Raw genomic sequence first — 20,321 nt, forward strand, 5'->3', positions numbered from 1 at the left:
TCTCCCTCACCTGGGAATAAGCCAAGCCACAGTGCGGAAATGGAACTTTTATTTCTATAAATACAGGGACCACCCACTAGAGGGCAGTTAAAAGAGGGGCTGGGACCTCAAAGAACCTAGGTTCCCAGGGGATACCCCAACACTGATCATAGGGACTGGGGGGATCCCCAAACCTGAGATGGGCCTTGCAGGCCACAGATATTCCCCAACACTGATACTTCAAAAGTGGAACTGTCCCCATAGGGGAGCCTCAGAACCCCCTCTTACGGGTGCCCCTCTTGGTGGGGAGGCTGGCCACAGGGGAAGTTGAGAAGAGGGACACAGGGGTAACAGAAGCTAAAAATGTCCTGAGTGGCCTGGAAGCCCCTGAGGTGGGCAGGGGCTGGGTTCCCCTCCGGTACAGCCAGACCCGGAGAAGCAACAGCAGCAGCAATGAAGCCACAGTTAAAAACCCGGTGCGTGCTTCCCAACCTCAGCCGTGGCAGAAAGGGAGAGCGTGGAGACGTCCCCAAGTGAGGACATGAGGTAGGGGACCAGGACTTGTCATTCAAAGAGGGGCAGAGGGGAGGGTCCCGGAGCCCTGGTGGGGGTGGGGCAGTGTGGGAGCAACGACGGGGTCACAGGCATGCCAGAGCCTGGCATCTGCTTCCCAAGGCCACCACTTGATCTCTGGGCTGGGGAATTCCTGGAGACCCCGAGGACATTTTCAGGAGAGCCACGGTTCGATGCAAGTGTCGTAGAGCGTGCGGTTGGAGTGCCAGGTGGTGTGGGAGATCCCAGCCATGGGACATCTCACTATGGCCCCCCGGGCCAAGAGAGTCTTCAAGCCAAAAGAATCTCGAAGATACACCTTCAGGGCGGGTCGAGAGCCAGGGAAACATGGAAGAGACCAAGTGAGACACTGCTGGTGTCCAGACCAGCCTCTGCCTCCCCCATGAAGCACAGCCTCCAGTTGAGGAGGCAGAGGCAGAGGGCGCCAGAGTGAAGTGACAACAGGAGGGAGAGGGCGGGCGAGTCTCTGGAGGGGCTTACCGGCTGCTCCTCCATCTCCAAGACGGTCTCGTTGGCATCATAGAAACCAAAGAAGCTACAAAGATGTACACAGAGGTTATCAGGAGAACCAAGAAAAATTCATGTGCAGCAATGCCCCACACGGACTCACAGCCCAGGGGGACAGGCAGCACCGAGCACACTCAAAATCTGCAATGGGACACCCTAGAAGGCCAGGCATGGAGAGTGTGACCCTATGAGCTCCTGACCAGACCTGTCTCAAACAAAACGCTTAACAATTCATGATTAAAAGAAATTAAGGGCCACCCGTGGTGGCACACACCTTTAATCTCAGCACTTGGGAGCTGAGTTCAAGGACAGCCTGATCTCTATTACACAAAGAAACCCTGCTTCAAAAAACCAAAATAAATAAACAATAAAAATAGAATTTAAGGACTGGAGAGCTGGTTCAGAGGTTAACAGCATGGCTGCTCTCTAGGGGACTCAGACTCAATCCCAGCACCCACTCGGTGCCTCTCAACCCTTTGTAGCCCCAGGTGCAGGACATCCGTGCCATCTCATGGTCTCCCTGGGTATAGGCATGATACATAGATGCACTGGCAGACAAACCACCCATGCCATCAAGTTTTAAGTAAAATAATCACCAGGTGACGGTGGCACACACCTTTAATCCCAGCATTCAGGAGGCAGAGGCGGTGGACCTCTGAATTCAAAGCCAGCCTAGCCTACAGAGTGAGTTCCAGGACAGCCAGGGCTACACAGAACCCCTGTTCCAAACAAACAAATGTAAAATTAAAAAAAACAAAAACAAACAACCTTAAGTTTGGGAGCTGGAGACACGGCTCAGCAGGTAAGAGCAATGACCGTTCTCCCTACAAAGGCATCTGCATGCGCACAAATACACACACACACACACATACACACACACACCTACATACACATGATCCAAAATAAAAATCCTTAAAGAAATTCAAGAACCAAGTATGGTGGCCTATGTCTATAACCTCAGCACTGGGGAGGCAGAAGCAGGCAGATCTTGGTAAGCTCAAGGCCAGCCTGGTTCCAGGGTGGTCAAGGCTATGCAAGAGACCTTGTTTCAAAACACCAAAAGGGGGGGGCGGGGAGAGCCAGGAGCCTGTGGGAGTGAGAAGAAAGCAGGCTAGGAGTAAGCCCTGGCCAGGGAAGCATGCCCTAGCCAAACGGGGTGACATGGGGTACAGCAGGGAACACAAGAGCTGGGTTAGCAGCCATGGGGTGTGTGTGTGTGGGGGGGGGTGAGATCCAACTCTATAAAACTAATGCTCAGGGCTGGTGAGATGGCTCATCGGTTAGGAACACGCTGGCTGCTCTTCCAGAGGTCCTGGGTTCAATTCCCAGCAACCACATGGTAGCCCACACAACCATCTACAATTAGATCAGATGCCCATTCATACATAACTAATTCTTAAAATTAAAGCTAATGCTTATCATCTTGTGTAAAAGTGCCCCCTTCGTGGAGGGGAAGGGAAATGTTAAGACAGCCTGCTCTTACCAACTACTAATGCAGGTGTAGTCAAGGCCCAGAGTCCCTGTCCCACGTGTCCTGATATGGCCAGTGATTACTGCCCCCAAGGGAGCAGCTGAGAGAACTACATCAGGTAAGGGAGGCGCTAACAAGATGGCTAAGAGCATCTAGTGCTCTTTCAGAGGCCCCAAATTCCATTCCCATACCCACCCTGGAGGTGGGGGATGGGAGTGGTGCTCACAGCTGCCTATAACTCCAGCTCCGGGGGCTCTGACACCACCATCTGGCTCAGCAGGTAAAGGTGCCTGTTGCCAATGCTGGCAAACTGAGTTCAACCCCACAGACCCAGAGTGGAAGGAAACAAGCAGGCCTTGCGAGCTGCCCTGATTCCACACATGTGCACACATGTGTACATGCGCACACTCACAAAGTAAATCAATATATGAAAACTAGTAAATCCTAAAAGGGAGGGAGGGGTCACAGCAGTGCTTTGGGACAGACCGTATGCTATTTAGCCATGAGCTATCACAACCGCGGTGTTCTTCCACAAATGCCATTGTGTACATAAAAGCCACTCTTACTCTCGCACTGTTGTTATTTTGGAAGGTTACCTACCACTCCATCCCAGGGTCTCAGTTTGCAGCCTTGGCTGTCTTAGAACTCATTATGTAGACCAGGCTGACCTTGCGCTCGGAGACCCACCTCCTAGTGCTGAGATTAAAACAAGTGTGCCACCATGCCAGCCTGGTTTATTTATTTCTATTTTATGTGTATGAGTAATTTGTCTTCATGTGCACCACAAGCATTCAGTGCCTCTGTGGGCTGCTGCCACGTGGATGCTGGGAACCAAACCCGGGTCCTCTGCAAGAGCAGCCAGTGCCCTAACCACTGAGCCACATCGTCGGCAAGCACACTGGCTGTCGGGCTGGAGGAGGGGAGCGTTCGTTTAACAAGTATGAAACTTCAGTTTAGTAGACAATGTTTCCCAGTGGGATAAAGGTGAACTTAAACAAGTGTTAATGTAGCTAATGTCACAAAAGCAAACATTTAAAAGCCATGATTTCTAAGTTGAGTATGTATGTAGTTGAGTTAGTAGAGTGACTGCCAAGAATGCACTAAGTTCTGGGTTTCTTGCCCAGCTAAAAAAAATAACATGCCCACCCATCTACTATAATTCTGTCTGTCTGTCCTTCTCTCCTCCTGGTGCTAAGAATCAAATCCAGAAGCCAAGTGTGAAAGCACAGGCCTTTCTTTAATCCTAGCAGTCAAGAGGCAGAGGCAGAAGGACCTCTGTGAGTTCAAAGCCAGCCTTGTCTAAAGAGCTACTTCCAGGATAGCCTGGGCTATGCAGGGAAAAACCTGTCTCCAAAAACAAGCAAGCAAACAACAACAAAAATAGTCCAGGATTTGAGCATGCTGGAGAAATACTCTGAGCTACACCCTCTCAGCTATTACCTTGTTTTGAGTAGAGTCTGATTGGTAGCCCAGGCTGGCCACAGACAGAAATATCCTTCTGCCTCTGCCTCAAAGGCCCTGGGATTACAGTTGTGCAGACCATGTTCAGCTGTAGTTTGTCACAATGAACAACAGCTCAAGGGCCTGGCTTTGGCCTACAGGGCTCGCTGTGACCACACCATCCACAGCCTTCCCAGATCCTCACAGGGATGGGTTCCTGGGCACAAGTCCTCCCTTACTTCCTCAGGCTAGCTCAGATGGCAGCTCCTGCAAGGACACGCCCTCCCCACGGACTACACCAGACCTCTTTCACCGCACCTGTCACCAGTGTTTCTGATCTAAGGTCTTCTCCCTCCCACCCCCACTCCCCCGCAGAGCACAAAGAACATGACATTGGGGACGCTCCTTATTGCAGTTTCCCCAGGGCCCAGAACTGCACCTGGGCGCACGCAGGGCTCAGTAAATATTTGTTGAGTAAATGTCAGGCTCCCAGATCAACACATGACGACACAGCAGAGACTGGCGCACAGCGCTATGGGGCCTTCCTGAGGAATAAGGCAGAGGCAGACGCTCTCACAGGCCGGGCGAGAATCAGGACTGGATGTGAGAAGATGGAGGAACCTCACTCTTACACTGTAGGGATGCCAGAGTCCTGACTCTGGTCTTCTTGAGATTTTACCTGGTTTGGTTTTTTTGGGTTTTTTTGGCTTTTTTTTTTTTTTTTGGTTTTTCAAGACAGGGTTTCTCTGTGTAGCCCTGGCTGTCCTGGAACTCACTCTGTAGACCAGGCTGGCCTCGAACTCAGATATCCACCTGCTTCTGCCCCCCAAGTGCTGGGATTAAAGGCGTGCACCACAACTGCCCAGCTGGTTTTGTTTTGTTTTTGTTTGTTTGTTTGTTTTGAGATATTTTTCTGTGCTGCCCTGGAATTTACTATATAGATCACGCTGGCCTTGAACTCAGAGATCCACTTGCCTCTGCCTCCTGGGATTAAAGGTGTGTGCCACCTCACCCAGCAGTCTGACTTTGACACTACGTTCTAGTTACCTAAGACACTGCCTCTAGGAAAAATCTCCACAGGGCATACACAGGACTTTGATAAACCATCTCTGAAACTTCCTAAGAATCCATGATTACTTCAAAATTATGTGTACAAAAATGTAGCCCAGGCTGGCCTGATATTCACTAGGTAGTCCAAGGCTGGGACTTCCGACCCTTCCTTTACCTCCTGAGTACTGGGATCTGGCCCTTTGAGGTTGACCGTGGGGCCTCCGGCTCGCTCCACAAGCACTCTACTAGCTGAGACACACCTCCAGCTGCCAAACTTAAGACTTTTTATACCAGTTTGCTTGCTTGTATTTTGTTCTGTTTTGAGAGAGTCTCACTATGTAGCCCTGGATGGCCTGAAACAGGGACCCACCCGCTGCTGCCTCCTGAGTGCCAGGATTAAATATTGCTGGCAATAAATATATCCAGTTTTTTGTGTTGTTTTAATGAAGTGATCTTATTGTCTTTCCCATACCCGTACTGAACTTCTGGGCTCAAGTGATCTTCTTGCCTCGGATTCAAACTTTCTACAAGGGTCAAGTATGCAGAATACTTGCCTAGCATGTGCAAGTCCCTGGGTCTGATCCCCAGCCCCGCCAAGAAGGGAGAGAGAGGGAGACACTGGCTGTGGCAACAATGCCCGCCACTTGGGACGAAGGCAGGAGGTCCACCAGTCAAGCCTGAGCTACACACTGGGACCATGCCTGTCTCTAAAGCATCCGCCGCAGGGAGCTCTAGCGGCCAGGCTTGGGAGCTCAAGATTGGTGGAAACTGGAGAAACAGTCTTCAGCCCTTCTAGTCCCACATTACCTCGACTGCCACGGAGTGATAACCCCGTCATCAGGACCCCCAATCAGCACCAGACGGCCCACACGAAGGAAGTTCTTCCGCCATGCTGTAGAGACAGAAGAAATGGAGTCAGCCGTACGTTTCGGTAGGAGCAGCAGAGGGGACACAGGTGGGAGTGGGGTCTTACCAGTGGCATTGGGATGGTCTCTCTCCCCATTGATGAGGGCCAGAAAACTGCTGGCATTGAGGTACAAGTCATCGTGGTGAGGATCTGTGTGCGAACAGCAGTTAGGAGCTGGGGCGTAACGAGCCAGGTGCCTGCCTAGTACGCTTCAGGCCCTGGGTGCTGACCTCAAGTACCGCGTGAACCAGGAGGCGTGGATGACACACACCTGCAATCCTAGCACTCAGGAGGTTAAGCCAGGAGAAGCAGAAGTTCAAAATCACCCTTGGCTACACAGAGAGTTCGAGGGCGCTGGAGGGCTGGCTTTGTAATTAAGGGCACAGGCTGCTCTTCCAGGACTCGGGTTCAATTCCCAGCACCCACATGGAAGATCGCAACTTTAACCTCATTCCCAGGGGATCCAATACCTTCTTCTGGGTTCCACAGGCAACAGGTTATGTACATGGTACACAAATATGCAGGTAAAACAACACGTATGAAATTAAAAAAAAAAAAGGAAGGGGGAAAAGCATAATGGGAAGGAAAATGAGGCAGGATGGTCAGGAGACTACAGTGATAGTGAAGACCGGGGCTGGGAAGATGGCTCAGTGGGTAGAGCACCCACTGCTCTTCCAAAGGTCCTGAGTTCAATTCCCAGCACCCACATGGCAGCACACAATGGTCTGACGCCATCTTCTGGTGTGCAGGTGTATATGCAGACAAAATACCCATATACATCAAGTACATAAATATAAATCTCATAACTCTAGACATCCAGCTGCACAAGAGAAGAATAAAAATAACTTCGAAGTAATGGAAGGCAGTTTTGGGATTTGGTTTTGTCTGTTCTTCTGAGACAGGGTCTATTTAGTCCTGGCTGTCCTGGAACTCCTCCACAATTCAGGGCAGCCTATGTAGCTTCAAGCACAGAGATCATTGTGCCTCTGCCTCTCAAGGGCTGGGATTAAAGACAGGGACCATCACAAGCCGGCTGGAAGGCACTTCATCTGGTACCCTGTGTGAGCCAGTGATCAAGACTGCGGCACTGTCGTCGAGATGACGCTTACATCCACCTCCCAAGGTACATGCTTTATTACTCTACAGAAAAAGGAGACTAGTTCCCGGAAAGCTAAGTAAGTTACCCAAGGTTACCCAACCAACTTGGGCTAATCTATACTAGAGGTTGGCCCCATGGACCGAATCCTGTCATTCATTTCTGTAAGTACGAGTGGGGATAGGCCATTCACTTCACACCGCAGCACCTTGTGCGACCCACAAGGGTGGAAAGAGAATGGACTCTCCATATATTTCACGCGCGCGCGCGCGCACACACACACACACACACACACACAGAGAATAACAGTAAAGATAAGCCTTTTTTTTTTTTTAATTTTTGCATCAGACTACACTGAGGCCACTGGCCAGTTTGCATACCACATTCTGAACAGTGTCTATTTTGTTTATAAGTGTCGGATAAATGGAAGCTATTGCTTTGGTTGTGTCAGGGTAGGAGCAGCAGGCCCCCCCACCCCCACAGCACCGCGACCACAGAGGCCCAGCACGCCAACCCCCCACTCACCATGCCAGTAGTTGCAAATGGAAAATTCCTGGCCCCAAGGACTATAGCAGATCCGGTAGAGGTTAGACCGCATGGAGGTAGGGAACAGCCACTTCAAATAGTCCGTGTCTAAAAGGAGAAAGGCGGGCTGAAGAGATGGCTCAGTGGTTAAGAGCACCGACTGTTCTTCTGAAGGTTCTGAGTTCAAATCCCAGCAACCACATAGTGGCTCACAACCATCTGTGATGAGATCTGACTCCCTCTTGTGGAGTCAGAAGACAGCTACAGTGTACTTAAATAAATAAATAAATAAATAAATCTTAAAAGGAGAACAGCAACTCCAAGGGGCCTCAAACCCTCGGGGCCCGGACACGCCACCTCCTATTTCCCCACAGTGCCCACTCACCTCCATACTGTCCCATCTGTGGAGAGGAGAGGGAGATGAAAGAATCCACGTTGTGGTCGTCCATGACAGACAGCAAAGCCCGGCACACCAGGCCTCCTGGAAGCAGAGCGCCAATGTTGGAAAGGGCTTTTTGTTTATTTTAAGATTTATTTATTGTTATACATGTATTATTATACATTGTATCTGTCTTCAGACACTCCAGAAGACCACATTGGATTTCATTACAGATGGTGGTGAGCCAAGCCAAATTCCGTGGTTGCTGGAATTTGAACTTGGGAAGAGCAGTCAGTGCTCTTAATCACTGAGCCATTTCTCCAGCTCCAGAAAGGGTTGAAGTGACCCTTGCTTCCTGTCCCTCAGAATACCAAAAGTTAGGACTGAGATCCGAGCCTGCTGACATTACTCCGTGTCAACACAGGTCACATGTTACATGACACGTGACAGGCACGGTGTGAGTTTAGGCCTCTCTAACTAATATGCTTTTAGCTGCTCTCCAAATCCTTAAATACAAGAACCGCTGGGTGGTGGTGGCTGCACCACACGCCTTTAATCCCAGCACTTGGAAGGCAGCGGCAGGCGGATCTCTGAGTTTGAGGCCAGCCTGGTCTACAGACTGAGTTCCAGGACAGCCAGGGCTACACAGAGAAACCCTGTCTCCGGGGTGGGGGGTGGGGGGAACCAAACCAAACCAAACAAACCAAGAACCACGGCCACTGAGGACAGAAGGAATCCTCCCTCCCATTCAGGACACAAACGCCAGAAAACACGCCCTAGATAAGTAAGGGTCACGCTCAGAAGGGGGTTGGGAGTTAAGCGTGTGTGTTGCCTACCCTGGGAGTAGCAGAGAAGGTGCACCCCTTCGGGGGCCTTTTCCATGATGGGGGCCACAGCCTCTCGGAACCCTTGTACCTGTTCCCACAGGGGCCGCAAGCTCTCTCTGCCATCGAAGAGATCAAGCACTGTCACCACAGTCCCGGGGTGTGTCTGTGGGAAAGGGGCAATGCAGCCACTGGGTTGGACCGTGGAGGCCAAGTGTAGTCACGGTGCTTGCAGGAACCCCGCCCCCCAACTCTTCCCCATGCCAGGAGCAGTGCCCTGAAGAACTGGCCTAGAGCAAGGGGATGTCTTTCATCTGCCCACGCTTCCTCCCCCAGCCACTGTAGAGCCACCCGGTATCCCGACAGACCTCATTGATATAGTCCAGCAGGTGGCGGAAGCTGTATGAACTGTCAAAGAGCCCGTGCACCACGATCACTGGCTTGTAGGACCCGCGGTGGGCTGCGGGGGCCGCGGGCATCAGCAGCGGCAGGAAGGGCAAGAGAAGCAAGGCCCACGCCGAAGGAAGCCTCTGCCTCCATAGCCCCGGCATGCTCCCGCCTGAGAAGGAACGAGAGGCTGTGAGGGGGACGACCCCCACTCCCAACAGACTCACAGCAAGCAACTCTCCGGCCTCCGCTCCTACTCCTGGTCCTTAGGATAGGCTACTTTTAACTTACTCCATCCAGATGGCTCGGCACAAACACACCCCCCTACCACCGCCATGCACCAATGCTCACCCTAAGTCCCGCCCCCAACTTGGCCCCCAAGGGACTTGATCCCAAGGCCCAGGTTCTTCCTTAAGCATCACCTCGGCCATGCACCGCTCCGGGATCTGCAAAGGCCCGGAACAGCGGCCCAGGACACACGGAGAGTGGAAACTCCCACCTGGCCTGTGTCTGGAGGCTTCGTTCCGCCAGCTGTTTACTTGTACCTAGCCTGGAATCCACGAGGTACCGGGGAGGGGGGGGACAAGGAGAGCGCGCAGGGGGATGACGGACAAGGGGGCTCGGGGTCGCGCAAAGCCGTCACGTCCGGGGCTTTCCCTGGCAACAGGGCGAGCGTCCCCTGCAACGCGGACAGCGGACCGGAGGGGCAAATGGAACATTCCATTGCACCCAAAGAACTGGGGAGGAAATAGGCGGAGCGATCCATTTAGCCGGATGGGGAGAAGCAACCGCGGAAAAGGTAATCCTGGGTATCTAAAGAAGGCTTCCTAGGCTTCAGCTGCACCCAGCCACCCAGGGCTGCAACTTCCCCTCCTTGATGCGCCCCACTTTCCAATCCAGGCTGTCTGGCTTCGCAGCAGAGCCCAAGAGGACGAGAGAGGGGGGAGGTTAGGACTGACGGAAGGCGACTCCCGCTTCTATCGCTGGACGCCAGGCGTGTGGCAGGCCACCAACCGCCCCTGACGAGCCCCTCTTCCCACTGCCGCCTGCCCTCCCGCCCCGGATCAGCGCCTTACAACTCTTCACTTTGAAGTGCGTGTCGTGCCCTTGTCTCCGGAGACGCCGAGAGTCCTCCAGGCCCCTCGAGTGAAGTGCAGCCTGACCCACTTTCTCTGGCCCTACTTTTATCTCCGCATTCACGACCCACCCTCCAAGACCCACCTTCTATGGGCGTGGAGCCCCGTGGGCTTCAAGGACTCACCACAGGATTTCCACCAGTCTTTCAATCCTGAGTGACCCCAACAGTCTGCTCCTCAGATCCCTGCGGGCTGCTGGCGACACAGACCCTACCAGGGCAGCCTGACTTCCTCCGCGCTGCGGGCGGGCGCTGGCACCACCCGGCCTACCTGTGACCCCTGCGCGCGCCGGAGTGCCCCGGGATAGCCTTTATCCGTCAGTGCTTTTACTTAGCAATTAAATTAAGTTTGCAGGATTTCTGAGCTTGCCGGAGACTCGAGGCCTGTACTCAGGGTCTTTGCTCCGTCTAAAGTTAATAAAGCGTGTGTTGAAGATGGTGTGGGAGGGATGGGTCCAAGGTTCCCTCTGATCCATACACGCTTGAAAAACCAGAACCGCCGGTATGAGGCTGTGATGTTAAAATTTCTCAGACCTGGAAAGAGCTCAAGCCAGGGCTTGGAGACTGCTCTCCGGGACACACCGGAGGGGCTCTGTCCTAGAGCAGCTGTCTCAGGAGAGGGTTGGAAAACCCTAAAGGGGTAGGGTATTTCTGATTCTCCTGCTAGGTTTCTGCAAAAAAAGGCTCAACTGGTGAAATCTTTGTAGACGGCCTATCCTCACCCCACCTCCCCACCCACGCGCTTGCAAGGCACAAAAAGCAAATAAAAAGACTTGAAGTCACCGCTGTGTCTCGGGTTGACTCCGGGGGTGGATCTGCATCTTGGGGCAGGAGGAGGGGGAAGATGGGGTGCTTTAAGGAATGGTTATGAATGCTGACTGGACCAAGAACTCTTCAGCCCCCAACAAGCACGTGTTCCAAACCGGCCTGTCACAAACACGCAATTACAGCTTGCTTCCATCTGACAAAGCATTTCGGCTCCTTATAACCCTGGAGAAAAGAGGCCCCTGTGTACCCCCACAGGTGCCTTCTCTCTTTCAGCCACCTTCAGATTCTTACCTCTTTCGCCAGCAGTGCAGGCCCAGGCTGAATGTCTGGGGGTCTTTCTGACCCTTTTGGTTCCCATCTTTGTACAGTTTTCTCTCACACCCGGTTCTGTCTCTAACTGGAGAAACCTAGAACTATCTTGCAGGACATTCTGAGGGAAACTGAGGAAACAACCCCTTAGGTGAGCAGGGTCTGGATATAAGTGTGGTAAATCCATTGAGCTGGCTTCTTCCCACAATATAATCACTACAGCGAGTCTTTGCGGAGAGACTCTAGAGGTTTCTCTCTCCCTCCCTCCTTCGCTTAGTCCCACCCGCTTTGCCTGGTCTTGCCTCGCGGTTTCCATGACAACTCCAAGGGAGCCTAAACTGGGGGCTTGAATGCCAGGGTGAGAGGAGGAAAGAGGTGGTCCAGGAGCGGAGAGAAACCGAGTTGGGGAGGGACTTTTGAAGCTCTCCCCATCCCTGTCTCGGTCCCTTTAAGCTCCCCCCCAGCCACCCCCCCTCCAACACACACTGTCTTCTTCTCTCCATTTCTGTGCTGCTGCTGCTGCTGCTACTGCTGCTGCGCCGCCGGCTGCGCCATCCCGGACTCTGACTCCTGCGCCAGCAGTCGGGGGCCCTGACTCCAGCTTCAGAAACCCTGTCCCAGCGATTGCAAACATGTCGTCAGAAAAGTCAGGTAAAAAAAAAAACCTATATATATAATATATATGTATATATATGTATATATATATATATAATCAGTAAAATCCTTCCCCACCCCTCTGTCATCTCCTACCTAACCCCCACCTGCCCTAATCCCCCTCTTTGACCCCCCCCCGGGATGTTGTGTGGCTCAGTTCCGTTCCCCTCCTCCCCATGAGTACCCCCACCCCTTCCCCTTTCTATATCCCATCCTTCTGTTCCTTCCGGTCAGTCTGACTCCGTCCCTTGTCAACAACATTGGAGGGGGGGCAGTTTTAAAAAGGAAAGGGAGGCACATTGAGGTACTGCAGGGGCATCATCTCTGAGAGTGACAGATGGACAATCACTGGTTCACTGGCATGGAGACACCCAGTGGAAAAATAACGGAGACTTGATGAGACTGGGTTGTTGGGAAAGTAATATCTAGAAGACTCCCAGACTCCCTTTTTTTTTTTTTTTTTTTTTTTTTTTTTTTTTTTTTGAGATTTCCCTATGTAGCCCAGGCTGGTCCCGAACTTCCCAGTTCTCCATCTTCCCACCTCTGTTTCACAAATACTAGGATGACAGATTACAGGCGTGAGCCATCATGCCTGGCCCCAGAAGCTTCGCTAGGGACCTTAATCGAGGCCATGAGATTCCCAGGCAAGTCCACCTGAAGCAGAGTGGAAACTGAGCGCGCATGACCCCTGTGACACGGCCACGCGTGCAGGAAGAGAGAGGAGCAGCTCAGAGGGGACAGCCTGGATGAGGGTTGTGGTTGACAGCTCAAGTATGGGAGGAGTTGTGATGGCAAAAGTAGACTGGGCCAGGTGGCCTAGGTACAACCCTTCCCTGGCCCCAAATGGGCGATGTCGTTGGCTGTCTCCCCGTTGCTCTTTCTCCATCCCTAGCTGCTCGTGTCTTTTACCCTTCTGATCTCTGCTGTCTTCTCTCTCCCCTTATCCTTTCGTCGGCTTTTCCACGGCCAGGCCTCCCAGACTCGGTTCCCCACACTTCACCTCCACCCTACAATGCCCCCCAGCCTCCGGCCGAGCCCCCCATCCCGCCCCCACAAACGGCCCCATCCTCACATCATCACCACCACCACCATTACCACCAGTCTGGCACCGCCACCCTCCCGCGCTTAGGAGCAGGTGGCCTGGCCTCTGCTGCGGCCAGCGCTCAACGCGGTCCTTCGTCCTCCGCCACGCTGCCGCGGCCCCCCCCACCATGCCCCGCCCGGCCCCGCCGCTGGGGCTGCCCCACCCGGCTGTGCTACCTTACCCCGCATGCCACCCGACCCCTATCTGCAGGAGACTCGCTTCGAGGGTCCACTTCCCCCACCACCGCCTGCGGCCGCCGCCCCGCCCCCACCAGCGCCCGCCCCGACGGCCCAAGCCCCGGGCTTCGTGGTGCCCACGCACGCGGGGGCGGTGGGCACGTTGCCGCTGGGGGGCTACGTGGCGCCGGGCTACCCGCTGCAGCTGCAGCCGTGCACTGCTTATGTCCCGGTGTATCCGGTGGGCACGGTGAGTGCGGGGCTTATAAGATCTAGGAGGACAGGGAGGCAGGTGCCATAGGGACACCCGGGAAGCTGGGAGAGCGAAACAGAACCAGACCGACCGCCGTTCTGGTAACAAACCCTAGACAGAAGAGTGGCAAGAGAAGAAAGAGGCAGTGGGTGGCAAAGTGGTGGACCCGGGGGGAGGGGGAGCCTGGGGGTCAAAGGTCAAGGATTGGGAGGTGGTTCAGAAGTCAAGAGGAGGTCTGAAAGAAGGAAACCGCTTGGCGGGAGAGGAAGAAATGGAACGTGGGAAGCCAGGGGCAGAAGAGGGCAGAAGCCTGGGCCGGAGATGCCAAGGAGGAGGGAAACAAGACCGGAAGGGCAGGCAGACCCAAAAGCCAGACCTTTCAAGACAGTGTGGGAACTTCCACGAATATGGAAGTTAATGACTCCATGAAGGGAGGCCTAGGCCGACTTTACTGTCAGGAAGGATAGTGCGTGACCCCCCCCCCCCCAAACCTTAGAATGGTGTTTTTAAAAACCTCTCTGCCAATTGGCCAGCCGCTGGCAAGCAACAGGGCTGTGGGTGTGACGTCCCTTTCCCTCACTGTCCTTCCCACAGCCCTACGCAGGCGGGACCCCCGGGGGTCCTGGGGTGACCTCCACTCTGCCCCCGCCGCCCCAGGGCCCAGGGTTGGCTCTGTTGGAGCCCAGGCGCCCGCCGCACGACTACATGCCCATCGCTGTGCTGACCACCATCTGCTGCTTCTGGCCCACAGGCATCATCGCCATCTTCAAGGCCGTGCAGGTGTGGGGCGGGGGCGGGAAGGAAAAGCTTAGGCTGGCCCCGGTTTCCTTAGTCCCGGGCATTGTGGACATATTCTTAGAGGGGGGCTCTCTGACCCGCTCCCCTCGTCCCTCCCCGGTAGGTGCGCACGGCCTTGGCCCGCGGAGACTTGGTGTCCGCCGAGATCGCTTCACGTGAAGCCCGGAATTTCTCCTTCATCTCCCTGGCTGTGGGCATCGCAGCCATGGTGCTTTGTACCATCCTCACGGTAGTCATCATCATCGCCGCCCAGCACCACGAAAACTACTGGGATCCCTAAAAACAGTCCCCCATCTCGGCCCCACTCCGTGCCCCCCAACCTCCCCGGCGCGTCGTGCAGTCCTGCCGCCTGTTCAACGCGCGCCCTGCACATCCTCCTGAGGCGCCGCTGGACTTCCAGACATCACAAACTCCGCCCCCACGGAACCTCTGGCCCAGAGAGTACGCTCAGTTCCTCAGGAACCTAACACCCACATCCTCAGCGGCGCTGGAATCCGCGCTAAACCCCGCTCCTCCAGTCGCCCCAATTCCCCACCCCATCAAAGTGCAGTGCGGGGGGCGGAGCTCTCCTGGCCTCTCCCCAGTAGGGAGTCAGGTCCCAGAAGCTCCGCCTCATCTGTAAGCCCCGCCCCAACTCTCACAAACCCCACCTTCAGGTCGGCAGGCTCCGCCTTCTTTTCGTCTTTTGGGGTGTTCAGTCAGGTGATTGGGTCTGTGAATCCAGGCCCAGCCCACATACAGACGGACTCGTCCCCCTACCTCCCTCATAGGACTCAGCCCTGGGAGAACTAGCCCCCCCACTCTGGCTCCGATTTTTGCCAGTGCGCATTTTTCTCCTCCCCCCACCCCATCTCTGCCTATTTTCTTGCTAATTACAGAACTTCCCGTTTTGCTGCTTTTGGAGTGAGATGTGGGAAGTTCCTGTTTTAGTACCCCTCACCCTGGAAAAAGAACCAAATCCCTGCAATGTAAATACCCTTTCTACCTGTGCCAACCCTTGGGCATCGGGGGCAGAAGAAAATCCAGGGTTAAAGGGAAGGAGTCGACGCTCGGCCCCCCTGATCCCCTCAGTCCTAGACTTGTTTTGATCTGTGTGTCGTGTGTGAACTTCCAAGAGACAGTATTAAAGACATTTTAGTGGATTTATCACCCGCAGTTCCAAAGACCACAGCTCAGAGAACACCTGACCTTCTGTTCCGGTTCACTTTTCATCTTGTCGACCCCCCACGGGGGGTGCGGGGCACCAGCAGAGAAAAAAGCAAGCGGGAGGAGATAAGTTCCCCATGCCAGCAGAGAAAAGAGGGTCCCCGAGCCAGGCCTGCTGTAGGTCCTTAGCCCTAGCATCCGGGAGGAGAGTCAGGAGTTCCAAGCCATCCTCTACTCTATAGAAAGTTAGAGGTCAGCCGACCACAGCGAACCCTGTCTCCAAAGAGAGAGAAGGAACGGCCTGGAGAAGACCTGGAGAGTCACTACTAAGGGATCCCCAATCCTGCTTTTCCCTCCCTTCTAAACTGGGCTTGGGGCACGGGGGTCGGGGGGAGGTCTTGGGAAGATGTGGACGGATGATAGCAGACCTCAGGGAAGAAGCTGATGGCGGATGGCTGGCGCGCAGAAGCAGGGGAGAAGCAGCAACTGCTCACAGCGTTCCTGGCCTGAGGCCGGACAGCTTACATCACAGCCCCACGCAAAGGCAGGCCCCGCAGAGAGCCGCTGGGGAGACGGCCAGCAGAGAGAGCCTCCCTAGTCTACCTGGGGCAGCTGTCCCAGCTAACCCCAGGCTAGGAGAGAGGCCAGTGTGAGGGGGTTGGGGAACAGGTTGGGTGTGTCACTGCACACATACAGAGCAGGGTGTCACTCCAGGCTGTTCACTGTTCGAACATAAGACATGGCCATGACACGCAGGGTGGCTTGTGAGATGGGTTCTGACCCTGAATCCAGACAGAAAACCTTGCATTATCTGTGATACAGATATCACAGGTTGGGACATTGCAGATCTCGTGTGCCCTCTCCTAACAATCGTTCTTATAGATGGATTTTATTTGCATTTGTGTGTATGTCATGTGTCTGCTTGTATGGGCGCTGATGCCCAAAGAGGCCCGGGGCACGCTGCAGCTGGAGTTACAGGGGTCATAACCGCCTGCTGTGGGTGCTGGGACCTGAACCCAGGCTGAAAGGACAGCAAGCTCTAACCACTGAGCAGCCTCCATCGGTGCGCTCGAAGGATTTCATAGGTGTAGCTTCTCCCTCCTCGACCCGGATCAGCTTTCCTCCTGAGCTGGAGAGAGCTGCTGCCACGAGCCTCTGCGTGTGACCTTCTCCTAAGCCCACTTTCCTGACTCCTGAAATTCCTCACACTGTTGAGTCTCAACAGTGTGATTACAGCGCAAAAAACCAGTGATGTTTTCAAAATAGTTTGCTTGCCCCAGCTCTTCTGTCTTGTCCATCCACCCCCACTCTTTATTTATTTATTTACTTAGTTAAATATTTGAGACAGTGTCTCATATAGCCCAGTGAAATTGAACTCAGCAGGTAGCTAGCTGAAGCTGGCCTTGAACTTGTGAAATACTGCCCCCACCTCCCAAGCGCTAGGATTTCAGGTGCTAACAATCCTTTTGTCTTTCTCTAGATTCTATTTTTCTTCTCTGAGGCTCTTCTTTGAAATCTCAACTGCTAGCTTGTGGGTGGAGGCTCACACCTTTGATCCCAGCACTCCAGAGGCAGAGGCAGGTGGATTTCTGAGTTGGAGGCCAACCTGATCTACAGAGTGAGTTCCAGGACAGCCAGGGCTATACAGAGAAACCCTGCCTCGAAAAACTAAAAAGAAAGAAAGAAAAAAAGATAAATCTCACCCATTCAACATAGCCATCTACTCTTATCATCTGACTGTCTGTCTGTCTGTCTGTCTGCCTATGGAAACAAAGGTCACAGTATATAGCAGAGGCTTCCTTCAAACTTGCAATCATACTGCTCCAACCTGCCACCATCACCACCCACCTCCCCCACCCCCCACCCCACCTCCATCCACCCCACCCCACCCCTGCCCGCCACGTTCTAGTATTTCAGGACCATACTGCCAAGCCAGGATTCTGTTTATTATTTTTCTGTTGTTTTGGTTTTTGAGATTTTTGGGCGGGGAGGTAGGTGGTTTGGGTCCGCATTTGTTTTTGGTTAGCAAGACACATTTCTCTGTGTAGCCTTGGCTGTCCTGGAACTCACTCAATAGACCAGGCTGATCTCGAAACTCAGAGATCCGCCTGCCTGCTTGTTCATTGTTTTCAGGGCTAGGGTAGCCACTGAGCTGCATCTCAACCACTGACCCTCCTCTCTGACCCACCTGCAGACATTCCCCAGAAGCAGAAGCGGGGTGCTTTCCGCAGTCACAGTGTGCTCTCCTATAGCCCTTCCCAGCTCAGCTCATCCTGGATTATCAGCTCTCCACACACCCCCAAGGTCGCCCTGCCTCCCCCTACTCTAAGTTTCCCTCTCAAGGTATCCTCTCTAGACCTGGTTCTTACATGACTCCACAGCTCAAAAGTCTTTTTTTTTTTTTTTTTTGGTTTTTTCCGAGACAGGGTTTCTCTGTGTAGCCCTGGCTGTCCTGGAACTCACTCTGTAGACCAGGCCGGCCTCAAACTCAGAAATCCACCTGCCTCTGCCTCCCAAGTGCTGGGATTAAAGGCATGCGCCGCCGCCACCACCACTGGCTCCAAAGTCTTCAAGAAGTTAGTCAGGGGGCTGGGTGTGCTAGTCCCAACACCCAGGAGGCACGGGGAACTCTGTGAGTTCCAGGTTAGCCTCATCTACGTGGTAAGTTCCAGGGATGGCCAGGTCAACAACAAAAGCTAAGATATGGAGTCCTGGAGCCACTGCACAGAGGATGATTGCTTGATCTGAAGACTTCAGTCTGGGGGTCTGGCAGTTTCTGTATTAGGCTGTCAGCCCAAGACCTCAGTCACAGAGCTACGTCCCCACCCAGAGGCTGAGGTAGAAATGAAAGGACTTCACTGGGAAGGCGGCGGAAAGAGGATCATGAGTTTAAGACCTGCCTGGCAAAATGATGGTGTGTGCCTTTAGGCCCAGCACTTGGGAGGGAGACAGGTTTATCTTTGTGAGTTCAAGGTCTGCTGTGCGGATGGGTGACTTGAGAGCTCCGAAGGTGAAAGTACTGGCCAGGCCTCCTGAATACACACACACACACACATACACACACACACACATACACATCCCTCACAAGGATCGAACTCAGGTAGTGTGTATACACATACACACATAATGGTGACTATCTGAATGTCTCTAATCTCAGGACCCTTCTGGTGGGAGAGGAGGTGGAGACCACAGAAGAATCTCTGGGAAGTTCCCAGGCCAATCAGCCAGAAACACGCAGCTCAGCAGACTCAAGAGAGACCCAGCTTCCAAGTTCTTCTAATCTCCACAAACACATCACATGGCAAACACGTGCACACTTACACGCAAATAGTAACAACAATGATCTTTTGAAGGCATATCTGGATTTCAATCCAGAGCAATTTCAAAATCAACTTAAACAAGTAGTGAAACCCTGTCTCAAAATAAAAACTGGAAAAGGGATTTGGGGCTGGGGCAATAGTCGGTGGCAGAGCACTCTGCGCTAGGCCCTGGGGTGCTTTGTTTGTTTGTTTGTTTGTGTTTTGGTTTTTTTGAGACAGGGTTTCTCGGTGTAGCCCTGGTTGTCCTTGAACAGTGTAGACCAGGCTGGCCTTGAACTCAGAGATCTGCTAGCTTCTAACTCCAGACTGCTGGGATTAAAGGCGTGTGCCACCTCACCCAGCCTAAAAACCCACAGCCTGGGCTGCAAGAGCTGGAATCTTGCCTGATACCACTACGTCAGCGGCGCCATTTCAAGGCCCTAGGTTTTAAATCTGCCCTAAAGGGTTGGATGAATTTCAAGGCTATTCGTTTGCCTATTTGATTATTTTCCAAGTTACAGTCTGTCTGTCCGCCCCTTTCATAGTTTAGGCAGTCTTCAGGCAGACTGCAGCCCTCGACATTCCCACCTCGGCAGCACCTCCGGCTCAGGCCTGTGTCTCTAGTCTCTGCTGGGCATGAATCAAACAGCTTGCCATGCACCCTGACTCTCTGAGCACCCCTAGGCTCTAGGCCACCCCTGGGCCTTCTCCAACACACCTGCACTAGCTCATGTGTTTCCCGTCCTTCAAGGCCCACGTCAGCTCACCCCTCTCTCCCCCACACTAGGTCCTCTAGGTTGGATCACAGTCCCGGGCATCCTGTGTGTGACGGTCTTCCCTGCTGGCTATCTCTTAGGACTCTGGAGCCAGAGGGGGCGGGTATTCTTAAAGCCCAAAGCTCAGGTGACACCTTTGGGCAATCTTCAGAACCTCAAGTGGTTCAGACTCAAGTGACAATACCGTGACAACCCCAGAGGATTCCAAAGTGCATGGAAGGCTGGGAGTCACCCCAGAAACTCCGGATGGTGCTCCAGCTGGTGACACCTTCCTTAGGGGAAGGTTTCAGCGCCTGAAGCCGGCACCTGCCATTCCCCGTTCTTCTTACCTGTGGTCTGGACGTGCACACTTAACCCAGAAGCAGCTCTTGGATGCGGGTGTCAAATCTGGCTTCTGTATGGTTTTCAGATCCTCATCTGGTAAAGCCTCTTCCACTAATATGTGAACTCTTTGAAAGTAATTAGGAGAAGTCAGTAAAAACAAAACGAAACAAAAAAAAAATCACTTCTCATCTCTCCCCTCCCCCACTCCCAAGATTCTGCCGCTTCCTCTTGCAGGGGCTCTGCTCCCCTCTTAGTGCCTACTGGGTGTCCCTCACTCTGGCCAGTCTGCGCATGGCTGGCTCTTCCTGCCTCTTCTTCTCTCTCTCTTTTTAAAAAACATTTATTTATTTATTTATTATATGTGAGTACACTGTAGCTGTCTTCAGACACATCAGAAGAGGGCATCAGATCTCATTACGGGATGGTTGTGAGCCACCATGTGTTTGCTGGGATTTGAACTC

At 53.4% G+C, this 20,321-nt stretch overlaps 2 protein-coding genes and 1 long non-coding RNA gene across 7 annotated transcripts; 2 read left to right on the forward strand and 1 right to left on the reverse strand.

Moving 5' to 3' along the window:
• Positions 1–32: 32 nt before the first annotated feature.
• On the reverse strand, positions 33–19,985 carry Ppt2 (palmitoyl-protein thioesterase 2). Of its 5 annotated transcripts, none has more exons than XM_052164394.1 (9): positions 19,866–19,985; positions 9,120–9,310; positions 8,764–8,917; positions 7,934–8,029; positions 7,549–7,656; positions 5,994–6,077; positions 5,828–5,912; positions 1,033–1,087; positions 33–850 (listed from the first exon to the last, which is right to left on the reverse strand). In XM_052164394.1, exons 2-9 carry the CDS (start codon positions 9,300–9,302, stop codon positions 707–709), a joined length of 909 nt encoding a protein of 302 aa, XP_052020354.1. In that variant the 5' UTR covers positions 9,303–9,310; positions 19,866–19,985; the 3' UTR covers positions 33–706. The 5 variants fall into 5 exon arrangements, with proteins under 5 accessions (XP_052020354.1, XP_052020355.1, XP_052020358.1 ...); XM_052164395.1 differs by lacking the exon at positions 19,866–19,985 and adding an exon at positions 10,400–11,742; XM_052164398.1 differs by lacking the exon at positions 19,866–19,985 and adding an exon at positions 10,215–10,337.
• LOC127670087 (uncharacterized) lies at positions 9,774–11,055 on the forward strand. Its single transcript, XR_007974471.1, has 2 exons — positions 9,774–9,937; positions 10,039–11,055. It is a non-coding gene; the product is annotated as an uncharacterized LOC127670087 (long non-coding RNA).
• Positions 11,863–15,457, forward strand: Prrt1 (proline rich transmembrane protein 1). The gene is given in 5 exon segments (XM_052164393.1): positions 11,863–12,001; positions 12,975–13,204; positions 13,206–13,514; positions 14,112–14,297; positions 14,419–15,457. Coding segments are annotated over 5 exon segments (921 nt in total). The 5' UTR covers positions 11,863–11,982; the 3' UTR covers positions 14,596–15,457.
• Positions 19,986–20,321: the final 336 nt, after the last annotated feature.

The sequence above is a fragment of the Apodemus sylvaticus genome, chromosome 19, assembly GCF_947179515.1.
Source record: "Apodemus sylvaticus chromosome 19, mApoSyl1.1, whole genome shotgun sequence".
Classification (NCBI taxonomy): Eukaryota; Metazoa; Chordata; class Mammalia; order Rodentia; family Muridae; genus Apodemus; species Apodemus sylvaticus.